Source organism: Neodiprion lecontei, chromosome 6, assembly GCF_021901455.1.
Source record: "Neodiprion lecontei isolate iyNeoLeco1 chromosome 6, iyNeoLeco1.1, whole genome shotgun sequence".
NCBI classification, from domain to species: Eukaryota; Metazoa; Arthropoda; class Insecta; order Hymenoptera; family Diprionidae; genus Neodiprion; species Neodiprion lecontei.
In genome coordinates, this window is record NC_060265.1 from 6,106,248 (window position 1) to 6,133,551 (window position 27,304).

Below are 27,304 nucleotides of genomic sequence, written 5' to 3' on the forward strand. Positions count from 1 at the left end.
TTGCAGTGCCATGAGTGGGTTTTGATTAAAAGAAATTCAGCGTAATAAAATCTTTAAAATATACATGGCCACTTAAAATTATTTCAATACTTCTAAATTAAATCCGCGACACAACTGCAGCAGGATTTCACCTCTATCTTGATATTTAAAGCAAATTTATTGACATACTGATACGTAATCAGATCGATGGCGTATTTTTTTAATTAAAACCTTTATGTACGTAATAGTACATTGAATAAAACTCGCGCAGCAGAATTTGATGAGTGTTTTACTTTATTTTGGTATTGCTGTGCAGCAACGCAGTGATTTGTAACTATTATATTAGACTAATACATATAAAGAAATATTGAATTGCACCTACTACTACTACCATGTAATGTCGTATCACTCAGTATATGATTTTTTTCCCTTGTCCCTTATTTTTAACTGTTATTATAAACTTATAATGCTCGGCGCTTCAGTTGACCGAGTCCTAATGCTCAATGAACATGATCTATTACTTTGTTATCTGACGTTATCACGGACAGATCTATGTACTCGTTTGTAATCAGAATGGCATTGCACAGGAAGAAGCAAAACCCAGGGTGCCTCGGGCATGTGAACGTCGCATTTTTTCCGATTCAAGTGTAATACAACAATCGCTTGGAGTAAAAAATAATTTACGGAACTAACAGTGATTCATTTTAAGACGGTAAACCAATCAAGTGTTTTCTAACATAGATTTTATAACTTTGATACCTCACCGTCGTATATAAAAGTGTTCGCGCACAACTAGCGTGTGAAAATTTCATATCTCGCATTCGTGCCGAAATATTATTTTCTTTTTGAAACCATTATAAATTGGTTTTCACGAAAGTAGTACAACAGTAAATCTCCCCAAATTCCAAACCATGTTCGCCGAGAAAAGTACCAAAATTTGGATGGATCTCTGTCTGAGTATCATAGCCCACTTTCTTATCTTGGCGCCTTCCATCTACATCGTCGTCCTCTATGCACAGACCGACTACAGCCTCTTCGTCTGGCATCCGACATGTTTGACAGTTGGGGTGAGTACCATTCAATAATATAAAAGCGCTGAATGAAACGTTCGATGAACATTATGCTGATTCTAGACCAATCTGCAATGTAGCTGATAAAATGTAATCACGGATGAATCACGAAAGTTATATACATATACATATATTATCGATTGCGTGTGAACTGATTTGGAGTACCTTATACATGTTGCTCTCTTTCGGTTCATACGATAAATTCAATAGACAAAAAAACCTTCACCCTGTACCTATTATAAACAATCATAATTCCCACAGTGCGCTCTGCTGATGACTGAGGCCATCCTTGCAATATCGGGGGAGAACTTACTCCTCTCGAAAAGTTCGAGGGTAAATCGTATCAGGGTTCACTCGCTGTTACACATCCTGGGTATGGTCCTCATGACGGTTGGGTTCGGTGTCATCATAGCCAACAAGATAAACAACAACAGTAACCACTTTACATCGGACCATGGAAAGCTGGGTTTGACGGCGGTGATCGTCGCCTACGTCGTCGCCCTGGGCGGAGTTTCCACGTCGTATTCCGGGCTGCTGTCTCCGAGAGTGAGCCTTGCCAGCCTGAAACTTGTCCACGGCTGCTGCGGCATCGTCGCGATTATCCTGCTCTTCGCCACCCTCTTTACCGGCCTCTATAAGAGGTCGTTCCCCGGCAGTGACCTTGGCGTAAGCCTCACAATCTCCTCGTACGTTGTCGGCCTATTTATCGTCCTGGTTAAGCCTCTCTACACGACGCTAGTTAGAATTCGCGGGATTTTCACATAGTAGTGAATCGTAGTTACGACTTACTCGAATTCCTCCCTCTGTACCTACGCAAATGAAGAATACGTTTTTTTAATCAACCGAACTAACAAGGTCAGGGGTATCATTCGCGTTGGCTAAAATTCGACGCATTTCTTGAATTGTGGAAATAGCACATCGCAGTGGGATCAAAAATACGATTGATGTAAGATATGATTTTTCGGATCTAGACGAAACTTCCCAAACCCATTATACTTATGTTTTCTTTATTATTTTCATTCGAACCACCGGCATTCCCCTTTAGTAATACTGGTGATGAAGAATTGCAAGTTCATTTAAAATGCACTCCTTCTGATGCATGCAAAATATTAGTACTGCAAACAGTACTAATAGTACTATAATTAGTACGCGTTATATTTTAAAAACCACAGTAGCGCGTAGATTATACACAAAGTATACATTATATACAACAATGCTGTAAAACAACACTAATAATAACAATAATAATAATAATAATAAAAGTATTTAAACATTTATGATATGACTGAAGTGTCTGTTATACCGAATCCATCCTTCAACTACGAATATTTTTACACACCGTGTTGAATAAAAGTTATCCAAAATTTTGGTATGTACCGTATTGTCAAATTTTCCAAGTACCGAGTTGACGAAAAGAGCTGTTACACTTTCAATAATCAATGCCAATAACTTTGTCAAGTTTATTCAATGGTGCAAGACCTGCCAACAATTTAGGTATCACGTAAGATCAAACAAGAGTTTTCATCCCATTCCGTAAGATATTTTACGCATCTCGTTTCGTACCATAAATTATTATTAAGAAACACTGGGAATATTGTCTGACAGTAAGTAAGATGTTAATTAATATATGCATTATGCACAGCTGTGCAATAGCTTGATAACGAGATATTGCATGTTGCACTCACCACGCTACTCGATCGCAATCAGTCAGAAAGTAGTCCTCCTCTGCAGTTCGCTCTTCAAATGATATTAATAATAAAATATTTACACCATGATAAGTACATTTTATGTATCGATAAGGTAATATATCCATGTTCATATCATCAGGTTATACGGATACAGACTTTCTGACACGAAAGTTGGTTTAATTTATCTTTAATCACTACTTCTATCAAATATTTCCCATTACGTGACATCAGTCTCGCATAGTGTGCTAATCTCGTAATCTTTGTAGAACAATCTGCGTGTAAAAGTCTCTCGCAACCAATGTTTTCAAATAGATCCAGGATTATCTCATTGTCAGAAAAAGGCATGCAAGAAGTAGTACAAAATTGTTTAAATATCGCGACACAGCCTTGGCACCAAGGGACAAAAATTACGAAACTAAATAGATGATCATATTCCACAGTAAACATTACTGTACATCTAGAAAGATTTTGTCGAAAAGATTCAATATTTCAAACTCTTGAGAACTGTTCTGCGTGAGCAAAAATTAATGATAATGATCAAAAGCAGTATAAAGAAATTTATTGCAGGCTTAATGCTTATGCCGGCTGAGAAAAGGTACGTGACTAGATTACGTACACGATAGGTAAATAGATGCTTAATAAGGTTGTGCTTCTTCAGCCTACGTTTACAGGCGCATCAAAACCGAATGACAATATCATTGTTCCCATCATTATTCTCTGATAATACTTGGCGCAGATCTACAAAAGAACCAGTTATTTTATTCGTTCCACAAAGGAGTCTGGAATCTCCAGAGTTCCTCAGGCAGATAAACTTCGTATGATAAGGTTAGTTAACCCGAATTTGCGCCACCACCATTAAATAATTGTTGAACAGTGAGCCAACCACGGTAATTATTATAGCGAATTGATATCGTAAGCGTAATCGTAAATCTTTTTATCTCATTGACCTTAACATTATTTTACTGGGTAAGGGTTGCGGTGAATTCAAAAACGATGATTACCAAAAAGGATGCCACTAACTGGACAGCCATCGGGATGTCCTTTATCATCCACCTTATTTTCTTCGGACCAGCTGTCTACATCGTTGTCCTCTGCGCCCAACTCGACTACTCTCTCTTCATCTGGCATCCTACATGCTTCACGGTTGGGGTTAGTACACGTCATGTATAAACCATCGAAACTTTCCGCAAAGGTAAGATACAAGGATCCAGTCAACACACTTTTAGCTCTCTCTCTCTCTCTCTTCGGAACATGAAGTTTTTCACGCAGTGTGAACGTGTTCGTAATTGACCAAACTAATTCCCGCAGTGCTGTTTATTGATGACCGAGGCCATCCTCGGGATTTCTGGAGAGGCTCTTCTCTCCTCGAAGATGCCAATATCAAGTCGCATAAAGCTTCACTGGATCCTCCACTTCCTGGGATTGGGACTACTGGCCGTTGGTTTAGGGACGATCATAGCTCATCGTATCCAGTTCGGTTCTCTTCACGCCGCTTTCATCCATGGGAAACTGGGTGTGTTCGCTATCGCGTTGGCTCTGATAGTAGCTATGAACGGTGTCCTGTGCTTGGGCACTGGAATGTGCTGTGCTAAAGCGAGCATAACTCGCCGAAAAGTCCTTCATGGATGCGGTGGTATTTTCTCGACAATTCTCATCTTGGCCAGCCAAATTACCGGCATTTACACGAGTTGGTGGCCCAGCTCCGAAATCGACAAACACTTGACCGGGGCGGCCTACTTCGTCGGTGGGATTCTCCTCCTCGCCAAGCCTCTTCATACAACGATATTGAGAATGCGAAAAGTTTCTTCTTGATGACTGTGGTTCGCCACACCATTCCTACATGAATAGATTAATGCGTTCATGGGGTGCATTAACTTGGGTCGATTTTTGGGTAACTTCAAGAATTCAATGAAACGTTAGTTAGACTATGATCAAACTGTTGCACTCAAGGTTTGTTTCTCACCTTTGAAACGTCATCTATATCAGGAGAAATTATCCTCCGCCATTGAAATGGTTCAAGTTTATGATCTCATCAACAACTTTAGTCCAAATTTTCAATAATGGCACGATGAGTAGTTAACAAATATTTAGATTAATTCACGCAGTGAGAAAAATTTCATTTGTTATAATAACTATGAAAATTCAGTGAAAGAGGCATTGTTACAAAAAGTATTTGAATATTATTGGAATTAAGAAACAGCGAGGTACACGTAACTATTTTGAGCTATTGTCGATGCTACATTTTCTGGTACCTAATTGCAACGCAAAATCAGTTTGATCCGTTTACTGTACTTTTATAGTTAAATAAAACCTTGACATCAATTCATTGCTACACAGACATAAAATTTTGCAACAGTTACAAGAAAATATAGTAACAGTGATCATAATCTGAAAGAATAGTAACACATACTAGATTTTCTGTTAACAGCAACAAAATTAATTTTCATTTTTTACGTAGAACTATATTTTTAGATTGTCGTAACGAATGAAAATAGTTAAGGACTGTGCAGTAACCGGAACTAAAAATTTCTCTCAGTTCACATAACAAATATGTAATTTGGAAACGAGATGTTCCTATGACGCATAAGAAATTTGGAATACGATTTCAGGGTTCCGTTTTCGTTGCATAAGTTGTAAAGTTGATATGATTCCATTTATGTGGGGCAGACTGTAAGGGAATATTAAAAAAATCAGAAGTACCTGATAAATACACTTTACGACGTGATAACGAAATATTGTACGTTCTGCTCCCCAGGTTATACCATCGTCAATCACGTCCAGTCCTGATCACCCCGCTCTCCAAAAGATATAAAATATGTAATGATTTAAGTAAGATAATAAATGTACATTATGAAAATCGATAAGTCGTTGCGTAAATGCAAAATCGCTGATTCGAGTAATTTCACACATTCCATTTGAAATGTATGTAAAAGCAATCAGTGATCGAAGCATGTAGACAAGAATTGTAATTCCTTCCCTTATAGCAGCAATCAGTGATAAATGATCGAAACTTGTACGAAATTAATCGTAGATTCTGTTAACATCCGCAGGGAAGTTACGTGACTAGATTAAACAAACGATATATAAATACGTGATTCACGAGGATCACTTTTTGAGCAAACGTTCGAAAGTTCGTTTGACAGACAGTCGTTTAACTTTTTCACTATATTTCGTTCGTTTTTTGACACACGCCTCCGCGAGATTATCCGGGATCCCGATAATTTAACACCAAAGTCAGTACCAGCCGTATAACAGTGTGCCGCGTGAATCAACTTATGATCCTCTATTCAAATTTTGGCAATCTCATCCATCTTCTTTCCACTCTAATTACAATATTTCACCTCACAAAGGTCCTGTGTGGGGATGCACGTTGCAGCCCAAACGCTGAACCATGACCGCTGAAAAAGGTTGCATAAACTGGCTAGCGATCGGCTTTTCCTGCATCGTTCACCTTCTCTTCCTGATACCAGCTGTCTACATCGTTGTCCTCTGTGCCCAGCTCGATTATTCACTCTTCATTTGGCATCCCGCATGTTTCACGGTTGGGGTTAGTACAATAACGATCACGAATGGATCGCTAAGATTTTTCCCTCTGCAATGACTGAAGCAATATAATTTCGGAAGTATCCATTCCATATTACATGCGACCAAAACTGATCGATCTAATTACCGCAGTGCTGTTTCCTGATGACCGAGGCTGTCCTCGGGGTTTCCGGAGAGGCCGTACTCGTCAAGTTGATGTCAAGACCAGGTCGCATCAGGCTTCATTGGGTCCTCCACATCCTGGGTCTAGGGCTGCTGGCGGTTGGTCTTGGGACAGTCGTTGCCAACAAGATGAACCACGGATCCCACCACTTCAAAAGCGACCATGCTCGCGTGGGCCTGGCGGGCCCCATATTGAGCGTTATCGTAACCCTGAACGGTGTTCTGTGCCTGAACACGGAGGCCTGCTTCGGTAAGGTGAGCCTTGTGGCCCGGAAGGTGATTCACAGTTGTTTGGGTATTATTACGATGGCCCTGCTGTTGGCCGGGCAAATAACCGGCGTCTATAAAGGGTGGTGGCCGGGGACAGAGACTGGCAGAGATTTAACCGTAGCCGCTTACATCGCCGGCGGAGTTCTCCTCTGCGCCAAGCCCCTTTACACGACGTTGTTGAGGATGCGGACAGCGATATGTTCTTGACTGCGGTCATCGTAATTCACACCTGTTTCATCTACGTTCAGATTAATAGAACAAGAGAATATGAATAAAATAAAAATTTTATGCAAAAATATTGTTCCGAGTTTCGACCGTTTCGAATTAATATTAAAATTGTTGAGCGAAAACCTGTACAGCACTTTGTGGCTGTTATATCGAGATTCGAAGTAGTGACCACCGACCTGTTGGGCGTAAATCGATCTTGAAGATTTGGAGAGGATCCGAAAGTCCGTTGCGTGAAACAGCGGCACGGTTGCCCGTTGAAAAAATCCAGAGAACAATACTCTTGTACTACAGAGCCTGAATATTTTAAACACATAATTATAAATTATTGCACCTACATTAAAGATTCATCGACCATGTATATCAACACTTTATTAACTTCACGAATCATTGAGGATTATAACGTATACATGTAATATATATTATATTATATGTTATTCTTTTTCCATATAATATAGTACATATTTTTATTAATATACATAGATATACCTGTCTTTTCTTTGTATAGTTCGTGTAATAAATACAGTGGTAGTGATACAGTGCATTTTCCCTGTCTAAACGTGGTGGTTTCGTTTATCATTCTTTGCCTCTGCACCTCTAATGGGATTCAATGGAACTCGTCAAATGACTCATATACTCGTATTGGCTGAAATTATCATCGGAGCTCCTGCGGAAAATTGTACCAATTGAAATGAATGAAAGTAATAATTCAGGGAAAAAACTTGGAGAAAACTGCTTGGATAATTTGTCTCTGAAAAAATCATGATGTTAATAAAATAAGGCATAATTCAATATTTTGCTCCAAACGATTATACACAACACTTTTGCAATAGTTCGAAAGTCAAGAAATTTCAAAAACATCGACGAAACTTGTATCGAATATGAAAGCAGAGTCAGCAGAGACGGAGACCTGACTGTACATCTACACACTGTATATTCACCTGTTTCGTTCCTATATAATTACATATGTACCGAGATTTATGTATAGTATGCTTAACAACATTACTTAACAACTTGCTAGTTTACGGGTTGTTGCAACGTTACAATATATACATATAATGTATATGTATTATATAGTATGTATACCTTTACTTTCAGTAACGCGCGAAAAACGCATAATATACATATGTATAGAATGTCATTTGATACAAGGATATAAGGTGATTGCAGATATTATTGCGCTCGCTCGAATTCAGCAATATAGCTGCTCCTTTCGTCTTCGTGACAGTGAAAAAAAAAAATGGAACACGAGCTGGCATTCCATATAAACATTGACGATGAAATCCCCCGCATACTATATACATATGTAAATATGTGTTAGCATGTGTTTGTGTACATGTATTAGACCGCCTCAAAAAAAAAAATCAATTTTTTTTTCGATCTCCCGCTTCTCGAATCGGCACGTAGCAGAAAATTTTTAATCGCACCATAATATCCCTCCCACACTCATATCTCAGTTAATCCACCTTTACAGAGTATTCAAAATTTAAATGGAAAATTTTTATTTAGACAAAAAAAAGTATTCTATAAATGAGTACTATTTTTGAAGATTCAAAACCTGACGCATGGACATGTTCAGTGTAAAAATAGTATTTATCAAGACAAAATATTTTTTTCTACACGAAAAAGTTTTCATCAAAATTATTGCTAATTTTATTTTCCCGATAGACAGGTACATCCAGTTCGGTTAATTGAATGAATTTAATGTATTTCATGTATTTGAGAGATGTTATTCAACGGTTTACTGTGGCACAGTCAAGGAAACTGGGCGTTTACACTAGGTACCCATTTTTCAAAAAGATGAAAAACCACGTTTTACGCAATCTTGAATATCTCGAAGATCGTGCGGTTGAAAATTTTCTACGACGCGCTGATTCCAAGAAAATATATAAGTTGTCAAACCCTACCATACAGAATTCCGTCCGTTGTACAGAAAAATTATTATCTCCCTCCAACCGTTAGAATTGGATTTCTGACGTGTCAAATGGCGAATACAAAAACTCAATTCGGCACCGTTTAAAAAAATCACACGGCGATTTCCTCTCACTACATTCAATATTATATTATAAACAATGTTTTCATAGAGTAGGAGATCGAAAAACAAATTAAGGTTTTTTTTTGTTGGCAGTATAATGTGTATATATATTATATTTCTATTGTATGAGTATTTATTTATCTATAGTCTTCATTCGTTCGACGGTTCTTCAACGTTTTCGTCGTGCCTGCACTCGTCAAAATATCCCGCTCAAATTCGTGTTCTACTGTTATCAACCAAACCGCCGGTTATGGTATTTTTCCGCAGTGTTTCAATTTTAATCACGGGTATAGAACAGTGAGTTAATTACCTGGATATTAGTTAACAATAATAGGTACAGAACAACGATAACTCTATTCGCATTAAAGAATCACGCGGATTATATTATATAAATAATAATTACCAATTTGATCATTGTCAAACTTAGGAAACATTTTTATACTTAAGTCACATATTGCACGTGAAACTGCCAAGCTACGTTGGACTTGATTGTAGGAGCGACCATAACGCTGGGGAATCAACTTATACTTATAGACAATATCAACTCATACTACGTCCATGATCTTAATTACGTTATTTCGCATTTTTGTAGATAATTAAAATTTCTAAATATTCAACATAGAGGTATATATGTATGTATAATATTCAATTCTTCTACAATATTAGTGTATGTGTATACATATAAGGTACATCTAGATCTGGACAATTCCGTATGCCTTTTGTCAACAGTTATGTATATATATGTATATAAGTATATACTTAATGTAGTATACGTATATAATATGCATATATACGTTGTAAAAAAGTTTGGTACGATTTTGTGATGATGAGAATTTTTATGTCAATTTTAACTATTTCAATTTGTTTTATAAAACAGACCTTCTCCGATCAATTTTTTTTTTTTTCGATTCGTTCTGCGTGTTTTAACCTTTGAATCGAAGTCGTAACGCGGTATTACATTTCTCAATACATTCAAAATAAAATATCGACAAACGTGTGATTTTTCGCTTCCACGCTAGTACAGCACCAAAATTATTTACAACGTATAATGTATTCGAAATATCTAACCATCTGGACTTTTGTTCGTTATACTAACATCTGTAATATTGTAAGTCTAACAAAATACTGTTTTCATCTCTGCAGGTCACCGCACCGATAAATTACACAACCGCTATGTTATATACTTAATTTCTATACATGTATAATACGATTAATTATTATTGTTACCATTTTTGTTTTCACTATTATTACTCTCACTATTATATCATCATGATCGTGATCATCGTCATCATCATCATCATCATCATTATTGTTGTCTTTGTTGTTGTTGTTGTTGCTCTTGTTGTTATGATTATCATTATTAATGTTGTTGTTTTTATCATTATTATCTTACACATAAGCGCGTGCAGAGGGGACGCTAGCACCCAAGATATAGTACATAGTTATAGGTACGTACGACTAATAGATCTATGATTGACTATACATACATATTCTACATGATTCTCGATATCTTCACGTTTTTCATTCGACAACTTATCGAAACAGAAAAACGTGCTACAATATTAACATGTCCCCGTATACACCTAATGATTTTCTGAGATTTATTGACTGGACGCTCTGATTGAGTTTGATAATTATATGATGTATACAGTGAGGGATAAAAGCATTCGTGCATTTAGTGTACTTACCATAACGGCTATTTGCCTGCGCAACATAAGGTAACAAGTCCGATTCTGTATGTTTGTTTACGTTAGTGTCAAATTGAATTTAAAAAAATTAATTAATCAAAAAAATTATTCCTCATTTTATTTAAATTTATTCGCCCTACGAATACTTTTTTGCCTCACTGTATATATCACATTATACACATATTACGCATTAACATGTACTTATTGTACGATATTTTTTTTTTTTTTTTACAGTTTACTTTTAAATTTTTTAATCAACTTCATGATTTTGTTATAGGTATGTCTTCTGATATATTTTTCCAAGTATAACTAATTAATTATGAAATTTCCAATTCATTTCATTTTTTCACTCTTTCTTCTGATACAGGTTTAGTTTTGTTTTAAATTATAGGGACTCAATTTTTTTTCTATATCTCAGCCTCAAAGATAACAAACTATATATATATATATATATATATATATATATATATATATATATATATACATATACATATATATATATATATAGTTTGTTATCTTTGAGGCTGAGATATAGAAAAAAAATTGAGTCCCTATATATGTATATGTATATGTGTAAACTCTGTGGTTTATATAATGTATATGTGTATAAGATCCACGATAATTACGACGACAATTAAATCATCTTAGTGCTATTTTTTCCACATCGAACGTATTTGTTACATATTTTATGGCTGAAAGAAAATCCCGTTGTTTTCTAAATGTTTTCGAAATTTTTATCACCTTAGTACTGTTTTTTCCACATCGAACGTATTTGTAATATATTTTACGGCTCAAAGCAAATCCCGTTGCTTTCTAAACGTTTTCGAAATTCTTATTCTCAATTTACGCGTTTTGTTTAAAATTATTTGTTGGATTTCTATTATCTTTTATCTCATGTATTGATTGATGCATCAATATATTCCAGAATCTTCATATCCGTATTATACCTACGTAGGTAAATCATTATATAGTTGATAATCGACACAATAAGTCGCAAAGATTAGCCCACGCACCCAGCGCGTGCAGGCCGTAATAAAAAATAACGTATTCTTACAAATATAAAAAACATTGATACAAATATAACAATCGATATAATATATCCATATTTCACTATACGTCGTATAATAGAGGGCAGCTTTCTTTGAGAAAAAAAAAATGCAGAAAGCGATGGCGGTAATTACCGTTTACCCTGCTTATATATTTGCTTAGAAAACAAACAGCCCCTAAAGAAAAAATCTGTCACCTTGGGAAATAAGAATGCCGGAAAGTAACGACAAAATTTTTAACATAAAAAATAAAGTGGAAGATGAAAAAATTATTTCTGTACAAAATACAAATAGTAAGAGGAAAGGGCCGTGTAGAAATTTATGACCTGATTAAGTGACAGTATAATGCGAGTTGTGATAAAGTCAACCTTCAAATGAATCATAATACCTTAACAACTTAAACAATACAACTTCAACAATTCAAAATTATTAAAATCACCCCAATTTTCGGCAGAGAAAATAGCATCCCAAGGTACGAGCTTCGGCTGTACTCAATATGTTGGGATTAAAAATTACTCGTTTTAGAAGTTGAACGAAATAACGATCAGCCCTATTTGAACGGAGGCTCATTTATAATGTAAATAGAGAAATTTGATTTTTATTTCTTGTACTTCTTCATCATTCTCAATCTCGCTCCAAGTTACCCGAGAACCACAATCTAATTCTAATATATCTCGCCCCGCGAATCTACGAGGATGATAACCGGCACCTAGGACACGTATATAGACACGTACTTAGATAATAATAATACCCGCACCGGCGAGGCATTTAATACGTTGAATATCTAATTTATGGTAAATTTATGGTAAGTATACCGGCTAGCAAACCGTCGGAACTCTTTATAGTCGAGATAGGCTCCAGACGACAGGCGTCGCTATAATTTTCTCGTCTATCTTTTAGTTCAATATTTTCTGTTGTGATCGTGTTTATACATTAGTGTTTGTACGGCCTTACGAGTAACTATAATAAACAATACCAACCAAAATCGCACCTCAAACAGCGCCAATTAACAACCTTTTCTCAGACCTGCTGCGAGGTGCAGACGAGATCCGTTTTGCTCGAGTTCTTCAGTATCGAGGGTCCGGGTAGCTTCGTAGCAGTAACAAGCCCGGGACACGTGGGCGGCTGAACCATCGGCTTCCCGTTCACCAAGACGATCGTGTCCCGAGCCGAGTCGAATCCTCCGGACGAGGATCCTCCCGCGCCATTTCCTGATCGAAGGAGAAGTGGAAAAAATATTACCAGAAAAATGATCACCAACCTTACGATTTTGGCACGTACCCCGTGTAGACAAGGGTGGCGAGGTACGCGCTTGCGTCCTGGACGGTGTCGCCGGGCCCCAATCGGGGGTCGGTTGCAGCAGGGCCCGAGCTCGGCACCAAACGGAGGGCCGAGAACGTCCCTTAGACTTCCCGTCGGCGTCCACGTCGCCGAGATCGTCGACCTCGTCGTCGTAGTCGTCGTCGTTCTCGTCGTAGGGGTATTGGGAGCGTTGACAACGCCGACGTTGACGTCCGCGTAACTGGTTCTGAAATGGAGACGAGTAACGCTCGAAAAAACGACGTCCTATCGAGATCGGAATCGCGCTGTAGGACCTGTGAGACTGGTTTTAACTGCGATCAGGAATATGGATCAGGTCTACGTCAACTCACAACGGCTAGTCCGACGATGACGAGAACTGGCAGCAGACCGACGGCCCATCCGACAGCATCGGCCCACCGAGGGTAGATGTAAGTTCCGTAACTCAGAGGCTCGTACTTTACCCAGTTGAAGAATAATATGAAAAACAAAGCGGCCGGAGTAACGACCTTCCACATCCAAGTCCAGAAGAAGCGCCAGCAACGACCACGAGGCCCGATCATCTGCTCAACATCGTCGAGAAACCGATCAGCCCCGTAGACCCAAGCGACGAGAATGCACTCGCCGATGGCTATCAGAAGGACCGACCAATTCGCAGCGTATTTGTCCATCAGCTGCAGCCAGTACATGCCAGCCTGTCGATGAAAGTAAGAACGACGAGTTGGTTGGGCCGGATGAAGATATAATTCTTGTACGTGTAACGTAAGTTTAAAAGAAGACGTACGTTGGTCGTGAATATCAGTCCGCCTGCGTATCCCAGAATCGCGGCGCCTAGGACAACCCAGAACTTGTAGTTCCTGAGGGCCGGGACGCCGTCGAGGATCGCCGTTGTTACGGTCTCCATTAGGGCGAACTGCGAGTCCAGACCCAGGGTTAAAAGCATCACGAAAAATAGGAGAGACCAGAGTGGCGCAACCGGGAGTCGAGCGACGACCTGCGGTTGTTAAGACAGCATCATTGTTACACCGCCGTTTTAGCGAATGAATTTTTTACTGATACGACGATATCGTTCATCTACCTCGGGATAGACTATGAAGGCGAGTCCAGCACCCTGGTCGACGACTGAGGCGACCGGCACCTTAAGCTCGTTGGCGAGGAATCCGATTACCGAGAATATAACAAGCCCGGCAAAAAATGAGGTACCGATGTTGCTCACCGCCACTATGAGCGAGTCCTTGTAACAATTGTTGGTGAATTTGTTGTAGGAGCTCAGAGTGATCAGTCCTCCCCAAGCCGGGCTCAGGGCGAAGAATATCTGAACCGCCGCGTCGCCCCAAACCTTTGCCGACGCCAGGCGTCGCCAATCCGGAGTCAGGTAGAAGAGGATCCCCTCACCAGCACCCGGCAAAAGTATTCCCCGGATGAAAAGGGCGATCTGTACAACGTTTAATCGTGTTTAGTGATATTCGTTGTAATTTAGTAGTTTAATAGCTGAATAAAAATGATCCTTCGCGAAGACGTAGAAAAAAAAAATAGTTAACGAGGAAGTTATCGGGTGAGAATAAAATGACGAGAACAAGGTAATCTCAAGATCTGTGCAAGAGTTAAAGTTAACTACACGACAGTATGTTATATAACATTATCTGTGCGATAATCTATATGAATGAGGACGAGCTTAACCGAGATATTAGATTACTTGCCAGAACGACGTACGGGAAGAGGGCCGTGAAGTAGACCACTTTTCCAGAGCTTTGAACACCTTTACTGAGGCATAGAAAGACGATCACCCAGGCGAGGAAGAGGCACACTGCCAAAGGCGGGCGAATCGAACCCGTTTCTTCGATACCAACGCTCAAACCCAAGACATGGTTGCTGCAAACACAAAGTTAGAAAATTCGTTTCAAAAACAAAGTTGTAAATCCATATTTTCGATCATTCTTCTACAACGTTTCACAACGTTAAACAGTGTTCACAACCGCAAATCAAGTAATAAGAAGTACCGAAAAAAACAGGCGGAAACACAATGGGATGACTAAAACCGAGATGAAACGATGATACAAGTATGTACTAACTTGAAGTACTCCTCCGCCGGGGGCCGTCGGACGGTTGCAGTTCCATTTTCCACGTCAAGAACAATCGCGGTTAGCTGAGTACTATTCAGACAGTTTCCCCTGAAGTAGGTTGTATTTTGTCGGGCACAATTCTCCGCAGCCTCGGGGGTATAACAGTCTTGGGTGCTCCAGGCCGGGTCGCAGTAAGCCCACGGCAGAACACCGGCACCTGTGGAATTGCATAACATGGTTGGCTTACACTGGACTCGAAAAATAAATAAATATCTCAACTCTCACCGGCCACGGAGGCAAACATGTAGTACAGTGTCCAGGCGATAATCAGGTTGTAGTACAGCATCACGATTGAGCTAACCAGGACCATGCCGTAACCGAGACCTCGTAACAGTGGGCAGAAGCGTTTGTAAGCAGCCACAGGACCCAGGCTTGCGTATTGACCTAAATTAATAACTCCGTTACATGTAATCACAAAAGCATGAAATTGCGCAAGGTCTTAAAAAATCTGTCCTTCGTGTGGTGAAAATTGTTTCTAAAAACGCTTTGTGCAAAATATTTCAAAAGTTTTCATAACTTGCAATTTTTACATGTAAGAATTTTTTATTTTGACAATTTGAAAATGAAATCGTAGTGCTACGAGACATTAGACCTTTTTTTGTTGATTCACTCTTAAAATGTCACCTGTAGTACTTTCCACCAGAGTTCCCGACTGATGGAAACTATTTTTCTTCTAAGTCTAAATTATCTGTCATACGTCACATTTCCATTTATTTTACACGTACATTTTTATCAATTTCACTCAACCCCGTCATACTTGATTTACGTGATACAATCGGCAGTTAACGCTTTGAATAATTACAACTTTTAGCATCACAGAGAAATTAAGACAATTCTGTAAGTAAAGATTGGACAACGCAGTAGGCAAAACTTTCAACAAACACAGAACAATATTGAGAAATACAAAGGAAAAGAGTTCGCCGAGTTTTTTTTAGAAAAATTTCTTCTCACATTCTAATGTCTCCGAAGTTTCCAGCGATTTTTATTTCTTTTGATATATGTATATGAGTTATTCGCAAACTTGCGGATCATATTGCAAAAGGTTATATAGAAAAACATCACCAGCGCGACAATCAGAACACAGTTAAATAATGCTAAAATTTCTTCCGCAACCAATGGCATTCAAGTTTAGTGTTTTCTTGTAATAAATTTTTTTTCACCTAACGAAAGCTCCATGAACATAAGGGGTAGTCCAGCGATGATCAGCATGACGGTAAACGGTATCAGGAAGGCACCACCACCGTTAGAGTAGCAAAGATAGGGAAATCTCCACACATTGCCGAGGCCTACGCTGTAGCCGAGGAGGGACAGGAGGAAGTCAAACTTCCCCGTCCACGTGCCTCGCTCAGGGTGATCCTCCTCGGCGCCCTGAAGGGGGGCTTGGCTATTGGCCACCGAGTATTTGTCTTCATTCTATGTTTTCCAGATTTTCAACGGGTGAGCTATTAGTCACATTTTATTGCGGTTCTTTGTTTTCGATAGGGGGATACGGGTTGTAGGGCTATAACGCGAAGGGTGATAATAATCGACACGCACACTTACGTCCCAGGAGTCGAGGTAGGGACGCATCCGGGCCGGCGAATCCTCCATTATCATCTTCGGAAATGAGGCGCTTCGATCCGTGCCAACGCGATGATCAATTGCTCACCTGGCCAATAGCGCGAATCTTATCCATCGCATTTCATACTCGTCTTACCCGCTGGTTGGCATGGCCACTTGAGCGATTACAGATCCCCTTTCGTTATTCGCGAAGTATTCAGTTTTCGCACCATTATCGTCGTCATCATCTGGTGGAGGCACGCGACACTTTCTAAAGCCTCGCAAAAGCTCCTCATTATTTTCAACACGCGAGAAAACCAGCTATCAATGACAATACTCGTATTTTACCTTCCTCGCTGTAATTCTCAACAACGAACTCGAGCCGTACCAACAAATTCAATCAAATACCGAAGATATTTGAATTCTCAAATATCCTCAGCTTACAATCGATCCAGCCCCGTTTGGCCAGTTGAAAATTTGAAGGTTTCGCGTACCCAGGCAGCGGCGGCGAGCTTCCGTTCAGTTATAAATCGTTAATTCGTGCAGCGTTCGGACGGGATGAATTCGAAAAAATATACAAACTTTAGCGGAGTTCCGCGGGCGTTTATCGCCGTCAAATTACATAACGCCATCGTCTGGTCACCGCGGGCTCTGACACGACTGGTTCGAAATAAATCACGGACTAAGTTCCGTTCTCCCACGGGATGAACGGGAGATCATCGCGAGAGAACTGGCGAAGCACGCGCGTGTTGCGCTGGCGCGCGCCTACGGAGCAGCCACCCACGCAACCACGCACGCACGAACGCAGCACAAGTCACAGATCGCGCGATACCAGGCGTAAATTGTTAGGCTGAACAATACGGATCCTTTCCCTTTATCGTATTCCATCTGCCGTTACACAGGCAACGCAATACGAAATCCAATGAAAACTGAAATTTTACGACAAATTCCCGAGCCATCGGAGTCGCGAACTAGCTAACCAGCCCCCCTCTTTGATCCCGACGCGCGATGCTGACTGTCAAATCGATATTGCCGCTCCTGCGACCTACCTTTCATCCCACCTTCCCTCAGGACCGCCACAAACACGGCAACTTGACGCTCGCGTGTACGTCGTTTATCAGTCTCTATATGTGTTGGTGTTTTCGATACACACGTTTACGCGGAAGGCGAGATTTGTGGAATGTATAGCCGCGAATGTACGTATAGGTATGTATGTATATACGTATACGTATACATTAGCATATGGCCGGGTGGTTTGCCAATTTCTAGTCTTTAGCCCTTTCCATCACCGTCAGCAAAATTCCGTTTCAAGTAGGCAGGTATCAGAGAGAGAGCTTGTTCTGGAACCGAGATGGTGGTGGGAGGAAATTATCGACAATGGTTGTCGAGGGCGAATCTCTATAGATGATTCTCATCGCGCTCGGGCGTAAGGACCTTCGACATTATAATTTTACTCGTATATAGAGCGGCGCCGAAAGATGCTGGATCGATTTAAAACGGAGAACTCCACCCAGGGGTTGGGGAAACGACGCGTATACAACCGGGCTTTCGACTCAAGTCGACCCTAGTCTCGACCACAGCCTCTTGAAATCCCACCCCGCAATCACGATCTTCCGTAACTTACCTCTCCCGGTATCTAAGGCTCGACGTTCATACGCTAATTGATCCCCGCTAGCTATCGCATTATTCAATTAACAGCCAGTTTACACAGAATATCTTTTATGAAGATTCATCCCGTTCTATAAAGATGATGATAAAATTCTCACCAAAGTTTCTGTCCAAATTTACTATTATAAATTGGATATTAAAATTTCATTCTGCGAGAATGTTGAATTCAAAACTAGTTGTGACGATTACTGCTTAATCATAGTTTGATAACTTTGAAACAACTTTCTGTATTCATTGGAATTTTCTCAACAATTTAACTAATTTAATCTTGCCACAAACTTGAGGGAGAATTTCGTCACCATTAACACTGTTTGGCGGGGTGCAAATTTAGGTGTCACTAAAGGCATTTTTTGGCGAGCACTGGTATAACAACCAAAGTGTACCAAAGGGTACCAAACGCGTTTTCGCGACTCTGGTGCTTTCAAGCGGTTTTGGTATAACCAGAATAAACCCTACTCTGTAGCATGGTCGAAACTGGTTGAACTAGAAGCAGGGCGGTCTCTGAGCCAAAATTTAAATACAGGCGAACATACGATCGGGAATTAGACATGGAATATGTTGAGTGTATCGACGAATATGGGGAAGAAATTGTTAAATACTGATAAAACTTTGGAATTCATTGCTACACTTGAGTCTTCTTCCCAATATTTCGCGCCTTTAATCACGAACAGAACGAACCAGAGCGTTTTAGTGTGACGTCATTATACTTGACCAGAGTTAAGCTCCACCCATACCAGAAGCAACGACGGTTTATGCCACTGGTTTATACCGCTGTATTCGCCAAAAAATGCCTTAAATAAAAGGTTTTTTTTAATCTGACTAATTAACACAAGCTCGTTTTGCGAAAACTAAACCTCCTTGAATATACAGATGTGCTTATACAATTTTTATTATATAATCACCAGTCGTTTAATTTGTCAGAGGATAAGATGTGTGTAGAATTTTTACGCAACACCCCATGTTCCAAGATACTGTTAAGTAGAACGGAATTGTTGAAAAAAAAATTATATTGTACTCTTAATGCTATCCCTTACTGATAACGAAATTACAGACATCTGTATATCAGCGCTGTAATCAAGCATTTTCGTACCTGGCCGTATTATGAATTATTCTTGGTAATACTTGAAAATAATGTCATAACACAAGGCTGTCGAAATATTAAAATTCTTCCTGCTCTGGCATATTTTCATTTGCATAGAAAAATGATGACCGTGTAAATATAATTTCAAAATGAAAAAGGCCAAAAAAGAATTTCAATAATATTTTATCGTCAACAATTCGTAATTCAAGTTTTACTCGATTTTATTTTTTTCACAATTACTAACGATTGTCTACAATACGCAACAATTCTACAAAGGCTCTATACTTTGTACAATCAGACCGAATGATGCAGTGAATCAAGGTTCGCTACCTACGGCGGATCATTTGAAATTGAAAGAAATCAACGGCAAAACAACGGGGGTCCGTATTCGCAACAAACCCCGAATATTACGTACAGTTTTAACGGTAGTGATTACACAAAATATACTTCTCGCTAGAGATTCAAGTGGGAGAACGTGTAGAATAGTTTCGTAACCGTAACATAATTAATAAGCAAACCTGAGCTTAGCGTCATAACCGAGTTTATCCAGATTCGGATTGCAGGCAAAGTTTATCATGGGAGGAGGGCCGCACATCAGAACGATAGTGTCATCAGATGGGGGGAAGAGATGCTTTGATATCATATCCGCGTTTATGTGGCCAGTACTGTACTGCCAACCTTCGCTACTCGTATCAAGCGTATACCAAAGTTTAAACTGTTGAGGATGCGCCTTTGCAACCGTTTCCAATTCATCTCGTAATAATATGTCCTTTTCCGTTTGGTTTGCGAATAACAAAGCGAGTTGAGTATCGTCCGACGGATCCTTAGTTATCTGACGGATTAGCTGCAGCATCGGCGTGATACCGGTTCCTCCAGCGATCATGGCCAACTAAATATACATCAAAACGTTCACAAATGGAAGTACTTTGCACACAGATTGGAAAAAAAATTAATTCCCTAACTATCCCAATATTACGGCAGACCCGTACTAACCTTCTTAACGGAATGTTGTACTGGCGGGTCTTTCCTGAGAACCTTTATGGAGAAACTGCCAGCCCCGTTGTAAACAAGGCGGCCAGAAGGACCACGGAAATCGATAGTGTCGCCAATTTTCAGACTTTCCAAATATTGCGACATTTTGCCACCATCAGGGAATTTCGGGTGGACATTTTTGAAATACACCTAAAAAGAATGGAACATGTCATCTAGTTTGGCGCATAAAAATATGTATATAAATGTATCATAGAAGAATATCAGACATAAAAGTAAAAACTTTTATTCACCTTGACGACGAGATCTACAAAGCCATGATCTTCATCACTTGATACAGGCGTATAAGCTCTGATCACTACATCTCCTCCGATCTTGGCTGAGAGATGAATGTGCTGTCCGGTAGGAAGGCCCAGAATGTGTTGAGACGATGGAAGTTGAAACCGATAGCGACGTGTGTCATGGCTTAGTACTTCTTTTTCTGATAATGGCAACGGGTACTTTGTCGTTGGATCAACAAGGGTGACTGGCGAAGACCTCTTCTTGCGACCTCCGGATTTTCCTTTGGATATGTAAACTTTTGCCGCCCATGCTGTGGCTACTATAATCCCTACCGCGGCAAGGATGGGAAAAACCTGTAGAATAAAGGAACAGATGTAATTAAGACGATAAATATCAATGAGTCCTCCTTTGTTAAGACTTTGTACTTGAAACTGACGATCTAATAATAATATAGGAGCTAAATTACTGAATAGGAATTCTGTGTAGGTGAAAACAAAATTCCAGCTTTTGGGTATAGTGTTATAAGCGTGCTGGTTAATGATCATTTGATTAAACAAGACTTGCTGGCGCAATGAAGTGGAAAACCTGTTTCCTGGCTGATTATCCTTTAAATAAAACTGACTTTTATGAAAGTTTACTTTCAAAAACCTACTGAACTAGACAAATAGATTTCAATGCAATAATTTTATACCAGCCACCACAACGACATGGTTGTAATTCATCGACTGTATTTCAATCATTTGAAATTTTGCCACATCTATCACGTACGAGTGGTAAATATCTAATAAGATAAGATAAGGCAAGTTTTGAACACGATTAAAGTATGTCGTGTACGGATTATCTCATTCCCTCGATACGTCACAAGTCCCTCCCTCTCCCTATACTTCTAACTTTTGTGCAAATCATGAAATCAAGCTTTTATTTCTGTCATACAATTTTACGAGGACTCCAAACATTCGGGGGTCATTCTAAAACAAGTTTTTATGTCGCAGTCAAACAAGTCGTAGTTACATAACGGGGAATCAACATGCAAATGAATTTGTAGCTACGATCTAAGGTGGAACAAATCTGTTGTGATATTTCACTTCATACTTGTTTCAGAAATCAATTATTCTAGTACATGCAACACAGATGTTTCATAAAACAAAAAAATCTTCCGATAATTTAACCGATGTGAAGTCAAAGAAATAATACTTTGTTAGTGTGTTAGGAGAAAAAATAGCTACTAGTTGCAACAATTACATTACTACTGTGTGCAAGTGTTCTTTATTATTATATATCAATTTTTAATAAATATAAATAAGTAAGGGTTCAAAAACGAACAAACGTGTATGCAATGTATAGTTACCACCGAATGTGTATTTAACATTTCGTCTTAACTTTCTTCACAGATTCAACGAAGAGTTTAGGGCTGGAAAGAATGCAGATGAGGTTATGGTAATGAATGACGTAAATAGAAGAATAAAGAAAGCAGATATAATAATGGAAGAGCGCGATGGCGAAAATAATATCCGTGCTGCTTGTTCCTATTTCTGTTTTAGTTATTTCATTCCAGATCTGACAACGGACGCGGTTTCACGCGGGCCTGACCCGGCTTTTTGACCCTGACAGAATCACGCTATATATTGAGGTGAAAAACGTTGCGCGCGACGTGATCATCGACATACCACTCGAAACTATTCGTATTTCGTAATATGTGTCCTCCGGACGTGTTGTACAGTTAAGGTTAACGTACCGATTGGACCTAACACGTGAAAGATGTGAAAGCCGATTGTGGGCGACCGCACCTACGAACTACAATAACCCTAGGCTTTAAATAACCTTTTTCTAACCCAAGAATAAGACTTATTTATAGGCTTACATACCGCAGAGACATCGAGCGAGTCACCGAACATGTTCAACTTGTTCCGACGGAGGTTAACTTCGTACTATCGGTGCAGCATTACCTAATCTTACTTCTTAACCGAGATTTTAAAACTTATTCTAGACCTTTGACCCCCGACAAATCCGATCTCCTCTCTTCAAGCCTCAAGGTCTGTGCTGCTTTAGGAAGGCCTACGCAGTAGAAATAGTAATTGCCTGAACGTCGATTCAGACATTTATAGCCAAGTCATCGTCGTACCGTTTGCAGGCATACAAGTTATTAGTCATCAACTGACATAATTGATTACGCAATAATTCCTCCCGTAGATAGATAATATTACTTTTCACAATGCCATCAATCAATGTAACGACACATCATTTTGAACCTCTAATCTTTATGTTCACGTTACATCGAATCCGTAATATACATCATCGCTTTTGATATGTTACGATCGGCTGGATATCAGCTGAATCTACAATAACTTTCTACTATACTAGTTCAGGGATAAATGCGCCGATCGTACCGGCTACACAGGTTTGTGAAGGCCGAAGCTGGTATGAAAATCACAAATTTTTTTAGACATTCAAGCAGAGATGAATAGGCAAACGGGGTAGGACTGATAAAGACTATCTAGAATGAGTACGAAGATCCCAAATATCAATAAGTGAGAGAATCCGATGATAATTCGGAATTATAATGAAAACTACCTCGTCTCTGCTCGTCTCTCGGCGTTGATTGAAAAAACGCTCGTAGAATGTAGTCACTTGTAGTCGAAGAATTCGATACACCGTATCTCGTTTCGCATGTTCGATTTTCGATGCATCGCTACTGTCGTAGTCTGCTTAATTTAAGAGTCTCAATCACGTCAACGTCAAACGCACAAACGTGATGTAAACAATTTCCGTCGTGATATCTCGATGGGTTTTATTACCACAAATTACATACCGGTGATCAACATTCCAGTGATTTTTCATCATCATTCACTTCTCATGATAACTGAATTGTTTATTATATCCCACATCGATCGAATGAATCATAACCTCAAAATATTCGTCGGATCTTAGCTATAGCATAAACCCTAATTATAGATTGACCTAAACTCGTAAAAACAATTTTAAACCAACCGTCAGAATCTTTACTTGAAATAGCATCGAATGTTCAGACTGTTATACAATAATCTTCTGTTCTGTACGTAGACAATTAAAAATGAAGAATTGCTGATTTGAAGAATGATCTCACTCTGCCAATCAGATGACATGCAATGCAATGTAGTAATTACACGGAGTTCCTAAAATGCATTTGCTACTGAAGTAATAGCAATTAGCAAAAAAGTGACAAGTTTTAAAAGAGCAAGAAAAAACTTTCTCCGAAAGATCTACACCTTCTCGTGTCAGTATGGCTGTTTTACACAGAGCATTGTTCACGTGGTTCAATCTATTGATATTCCTAATACTCTTGGTGTTGAGACTGGATCTTAGAATACAATGGAATTGGTTTATAGTTTTCATACCAATGTGGCTGTACGACAACATTCTATTAATCTATATAATATTTCGCATGATATCGCACTGCAAGAACGGACATGATCACATCAGCAGTCTACGTCGTAAAGTAATAAGAATAATCCTTGTTAAGATACATGCTTATACAATACATATTCAGACTCATCTTACCAACAACTAATCAGCTTCAATTTTTTAGGCATGGTACATGACTGCTGTTCTGACTAAGCTGTCCGGTCAAGGTCTTCTCTGTCTTAAATTGGAAGCAACGCAATTGACATTACCAGCCAAAGTTGTACTCGCCCCCTTGTGGGTTTTACTCCTAACACTAGGGTGCGATGTCTTTATCCATCTCATTCAACACTCTCGATACTAACTGTCCAATAATGTACATTATCACACGGCCAAAGATCCACAGTGAAAAAATTCACGTCTCCCTGGTTTTTGGTTGTGAATAACACATTGCATCATTATTTCTCCACATATGTTATGAATAAATTATTTTTCACCTAAATACCCAGTTATTTTTTCTTTCAACTGAAAGAACCTGTCCCAAAATTGTATAAATAGGCGGAAACAATAAATAGAAACATACTTGGTTCAAACAAAAATGTGAAAATCTTTTTACATAAGACATTTTAGCTGTTCTACGTTAGAAATTTGTTATCAATTTATTGTCTATTCAATGGCAACTTCGAAACATTATATATTCGAATTAGCGTATTTTTTTTTAAAGAACCTTCCATAACTAGAGACAAGGAATGCTAAAATGGATGAAGCAAAATGGTCACAAGACAGATACTAAAAATAATCTAGTAGATCCAAGGATGAATAGGACGGAGATATAAATAAATATATCGAGTAGTTCTTAGTTGTCTAAGCAGCCAGTAAACGCACAGGTAGAGCTCATTATCTAAGATTTTACTGTGCATTGCAGCTTAGCAACTGAAAACAGAGTAACCTTCCTAGGCTTGACTCTGGTACAAAAATTTCGGAACTACAAAGAAAAGTCGAAAAGTGAGAACTAATTTGATTTTCTTATTAACCACAATGTGCTAAACAAATATACGGTGTTGAAAAATTATATTTGCACATGCTTGTGATAACAAAAACTAATGTATTTTGTTGAAAAATAACTAGAATCGCAAATTTTGTGAAATTCTCAAACCAGCAACGTTTAAAAAAGTAATCATTTTTGAAAAGTGTACGAGATTTATAAATCGTTTAAAAATATTGTTCTGTACAATTATGCGTAGATGATTACATGGGTACTGGTGATAGCTCTCATAACGAGCGTAACATGGGTTATTGAAGCTGTGATTGTGAAAGAAGTTAGTGCTGGCCATTTAGCCGAATTGCCATGCCCAAGTATCGACGACAATCATCGTTTCATGTATTGGGAGCTCTCTAATAAAAATAATATCATAGGTCCAGGAAACCCACAGAACCCAGAAAAATACAACTACCAAGTACTAACTGGGAAGCTCATGATTAGGGTAATATAATTTCCCCAAATATTTAGATAGAGCTCTGTTAGGATAATTCAACTTGGGTAGTTTTTTGTCACCAGGGTGTTTCGACTGCTGAATCTGGTTTCTATAAATGTATCTCGAGAGGTATAAATGATGAATCTGTCATCAGCATGGAAACGGTTGAGCTGATAGTTACAAGAGACTGGGAAGATGTCTGGGAGAATGACTTTGAGGCAAGATTTTTAGCTTAGTTTTTGCTTTCGTGATATTTTTTAGACTGTAATGTAAGACAGTTGAAAGAAGTAAATGCCATTTTTCTATTTTAGACAAACTTATTGAGAAGCTTGGCCGCTGTTATGGTAATAGTTGTAATCATCGCCTTGCTACTGTACGTAATTACGACCAAACGACGTAGAAATCTTAAATATTTTGGTGAGACGCTTCAACTATTATACCATATCCAAATACAAGTGGTGATCAGTCAAATCAATTATCACATATGACATAAAATATCAACATCGAGCGTGCTTTACTACACGAACTTCGTTCAATCAATTTCAGATATGGAACCATCAAGGGAAAACTCACCAGTCAATTATAGAGATGGAACACGTAGGTCTGCAGGAGTAGTTCGCAATAACACGCCACCTCCAGAAGAAATAGGCATTGAGAATGCAGCAGTGGATGTTGATTTCCCAAAAGTATTTAGTAAGATGCATCAGGAGCAGGCTGTTGAGATTCCATAATTTTTCATCAAAAGTTAGTAATACTTACAAACGCTGTTGGAGCCTAATAATTTGTGAACCAATACAGAAATACAGTTTATAAAAAATGAATATCGAGTGGTCACAATGTATTGCGCAATAAATATAAATGGTCAAGGACATTATGTGACAAGGTATGACATTATATCTACAAATGTGAATGTGATAAGCATAATTTTCATAACAATAGAATAATTAACTTTGTTAAGAACAAACTAGTTGTACCAAATCTATACTAAGCAATTATAGCAATTGAATAGATTGATATACATGTAGAACAATGAGATTTAAGATGCACAACTAATGAATAAAAACTACTTACATTTGCTCAAAGAATCTCACTGTGGAGCTGTGTTTGTACTAGCACCAGCAGTGGTATCCATTACGCTATCATCTGCCTCTTCTGCTTGATCTTCATCATCTTCATCGTCATCTTCTTCCTCAACTTCTATTTCCAGTATACGAATTTTACGGTTGCTCTCACTAAGAATTGCAGCCACTTTCCGGGCTCCACTTACAGCCAAACGACTCGCCGCTATTCCTTGAACAGGTTTTGGCCAAGTTCCACCAGAAAGTTCAACCACTTCACTAATACCCATATTCTCTCTAGTATCAAATGTGAAAACATGGCCAAGAGGCAGCTGCACGAAATACGACGAATGTATGTGATGATCCAGAATGAGCAGACTTAAATAATCTTGCGAATAAAATTGCAAGTCTCCTATCAAACTACTACTGCTAGCAGAGATATCTTTTGTATCGCAACCTGTAAAAAGTTACATAACATGATAGTACAACCATGATTTGAATGTTGTAACGATGATTTAATTTTTATTTGCTTCGTCTACCTTGTCGTCGATCCGCGTCAATGCTTGCACTTTTGACTGTTAAAGAGTTTTCAGTACCCGGATTTTGGACGACCTTAAACATCTGTAAAGTTTTTCCATTCAGGTCTGAGAAAGCAAGCAGTAAATCCTTCTCAGATGTGACAAACTGTGAATGCAACGATGAGTA

At 38.9% G+C, this 27,304-nt stretch overlaps 6 protein-coding genes across 12 annotated transcripts; 4 read left to right on the forward strand and 2 right to left on the reverse strand.

Moving 5' to 3' along the window:
* Positions 1–323: 323 nt before the first annotated feature.
* On the forward strand, positions 324–1,814 carry LOC107218506 (transmembrane reductase CYB561D2). Its single transcript, XM_015656400.2, has 2 exons — positions 324–1,046; positions 1,311–1,814. Exons 1-2 carry the CDS (start codon positions 891–893, stop codon positions 1,812–1,814), a joined length of 660 nt encoding a protein of 219 aa, XP_015511886.1. The 5' UTR covers positions 324–890.
* Positions 1,733–18,026, reverse strand: LOC107218522 (sodium- and chloride-dependent glycine transporter 1). Its single transcript, XM_015656420.2, has 11 exons — positions 16,671–18,026; positions 16,289–16,541; positions 15,354–15,512; positions 15,078–15,285; positions 14,706–14,877; positions 14,084–14,440; positions 13,790–13,999; positions 13,359–13,700; positions 12,988–13,234; positions 12,721–12,917; positions 1,733–1,858 (listed from the first exon to the last, which is right to left on the reverse strand). Exons 1-10 carry the CDS (start codon positions 16,722–16,724, stop codon positions 12,727–12,729), a joined length of 2,193 nt encoding a protein of 730 aa, XP_015511906.1. The 5' UTR covers positions 16,725–18,026; the 3' UTR covers positions 1,733–1,858; positions 12,721–12,726.
* Positions 5,823–7,779, forward strand: LOC107218507 (transmembrane reductase CYB561D2). Its single transcript, XM_015656401.2, has 3 exons — positions 5,823–5,970; positions 6,088–6,284; positions 6,413–7,779. Exons 2-3 carry the CDS (start codon positions 6,129–6,131, stop codon positions 6,917–6,919), a joined length of 663 nt encoding a protein of 220 aa, XP_015511887.1. The 5' UTR covers positions 5,823–5,970; positions 6,088–6,128; the 3' UTR covers positions 6,920–7,779.
* A 1,593-nt stretch (positions 18,027–19,619) lies between the features above and the next one.
* On the reverse strand, positions 19,620–23,277 carry LOC107218516 (NADH-cytochrome b5 reductase 2). Of its 6 annotated transcripts, none has more exons than XM_046743233.1 (5): positions 23,260–23,277; positions 22,037–22,099; positions 20,700–21,041; positions 20,410–20,598; positions 19,620–20,305 (listed from the first exon to the last, which is right to left on the reverse strand). In XM_046743233.1, exons 2-5 carry the CDS (start codon positions 22,055–22,057, stop codon positions 19,922–19,924), a joined length of 936 nt encoding a protein of 311 aa, XP_046599189.1. In that variant the 5' UTR covers positions 22,058–22,099; positions 23,260–23,277; the 3' UTR covers positions 19,620–19,921. The 6 variants fall into 6 exon arrangements, with proteins under 6 accessions (XP_046599189.1, XP_046599188.1, XP_015511899.1 ...); XM_046743232.1 differs by lacking the exon at positions 23,260–23,277 and adding an exon at positions 22,554–22,835; XM_015656413.2 differs by lacking the exon at positions 23,260–23,277 and adding an exon at positions 22,424–22,482.
* Positions 23,278–23,364: 87 nt separating this feature from the next.
* LOC107218517 (transmembrane protein 60) lies at positions 23,365–24,568 on the forward strand. Of its 2 annotated transcripts, none has more exons than XM_046743235.1 (3): positions 23,365–23,442; positions 23,749–24,163; positions 24,254–24,568. In XM_046743235.1, exons 2-3 carry the CDS (start codon positions 23,948–23,950, stop codon positions 24,428–24,430), a joined length of 393 nt encoding a protein of 130 aa, XP_046599191.1. In that variant the 5' UTR covers positions 23,365–23,442; positions 23,749–23,947; the 3' UTR covers positions 24,431–24,568. The 2 variants fall into 2 exon arrangements, with proteins under 2 accessions (XP_046599191.1, XP_046599190.1); XM_046743234.1 differs by having other exon boundaries at positions 23,389–23,499.
* Positions 24,569–24,921: 353 nt separating this feature from the next.
* Positions 24,922–26,626, forward strand: LOC107218520. Its single transcript, XM_015656419.2, has 5 exons — positions 24,922–25,071; positions 25,311–25,550; positions 25,625–25,759; positions 25,853–25,958; positions 26,088–26,626. Exons 2-5 carry the CDS (start codon positions 25,311–25,313, stop codon positions 26,270–26,272), a joined length of 666 nt encoding a protein of 221 aa, XP_015511905.1. The 5' UTR covers positions 24,922–25,071; the 3' UTR covers positions 26,273–26,626.
* The last annotated feature ends 678 nt before the right edge of the window (positions 26,627–27,304 follow it).

Excerpts from the sequence above, each read along its gene's own strand:
- LOC107218507 (XM_015656401.2), top strand. The coding sequence starts at position 6,129 with ATGACCGCTGAAAAAGGTTGCATAAACTGGCTAGCGATCGGCTTTTCC. Across the intron at positions 6,285-6,412 it reads CCGCATGTTTCACGGTTGGG|TGCTGTTTCCTGATGACCGA; the intron begins GTTAGTACAATA and ends TAATTACCGCAG.
- LOC107218520 (XM_015656419.2), top strand. The coding sequence starts at position 25,311 with ATGATTACATGGGTACTGGTGATAGCTCTCATAACGAGCGTAACATGG. Across the intron at positions 25,551-25,624 it reads CTGGGAAGCTCATGATTAGG|GGTGTTTCGACTGCTGAATC; the intron begins GTAATATAATTT and ends TTTTGTCACCAG. Across the intron at positions 25,959-26,087 it reads TAGAAATCTTAAATATTTTG|ATATGGAACCATCAAGGGAA; the intron begins GTGAGACGCTTC and ends AATCAATTTCAG.
- LOC107218522 (XM_015656420.2), bottom strand. The coding sequence starts at position 16,724 with ATGATAATGGAGGATTCGCCGGCCCGGATGCGTCCCTACCTCGACTCC. Across the intron at positions 15,286-15,353 it reads CATGTTTGCCTCCGTGGCCG|GTGCCGGTGTTCTGCCGTGG; the intron begins GTGAGAGTTGAG and ends GCAATTCCACAG. Across the intron at positions 14,000-14,083 it reads CCTTCATAGTCTATCCCGAG|GTCGTCGCTCGACTCCCGGT; the intron begins GTAGATGAACGA and ends TAACAACCGCAG.
- LOC107218517 (XM_046743235.1), top strand. The coding sequence starts at position 23,948 with ATGGCTGTTTTACACAGAGCATTGTTCACGTGGTTCAATCTATTGATA. Across the intron at positions 24,164-24,253 it reads TCAGCAGTCTACGTCGTAAA|GCATGGTACATGACTGCTGT; the intron begins GTAATAAGAATA and ends TCAATTTTTTAG.
- LOC107218506 (XM_015656400.2), top strand. The coding sequence starts at position 891 with ATGTTCGCCGAGAAAAGTACCAAAATTTGGATGGATCTCTGTCTGAGT. Across the intron at positions 1,047-1,310 it reads CGACATGTTTGACAGTTGGG|TGCGCTCTGCTGATGACTGA; the intron begins GTGAGTACCATT and ends TAATTCCCACAG.
- LOC107218516 (XM_015656412.2), bottom strand. The coding sequence starts at position 22,583 with ATGTTCGGTGACTCGCTCGATGTCTCTGCG. Across the intron at positions 21,042-22,553 it reads ACTCGCTCGATGTCTCTGCG|GTTTTTCCCATCCTTGCCGC; the intron begins GTATGTAAGCCT and ends TTTATTCTACAG. Across the intron at positions 20,306-20,409 it reads TACAACATTCCGTTAAGAAG|TTGGCCATGATCGCTGGAGG; the intron begins GTTAGTACGGGT and ends ATGTATATTTAG.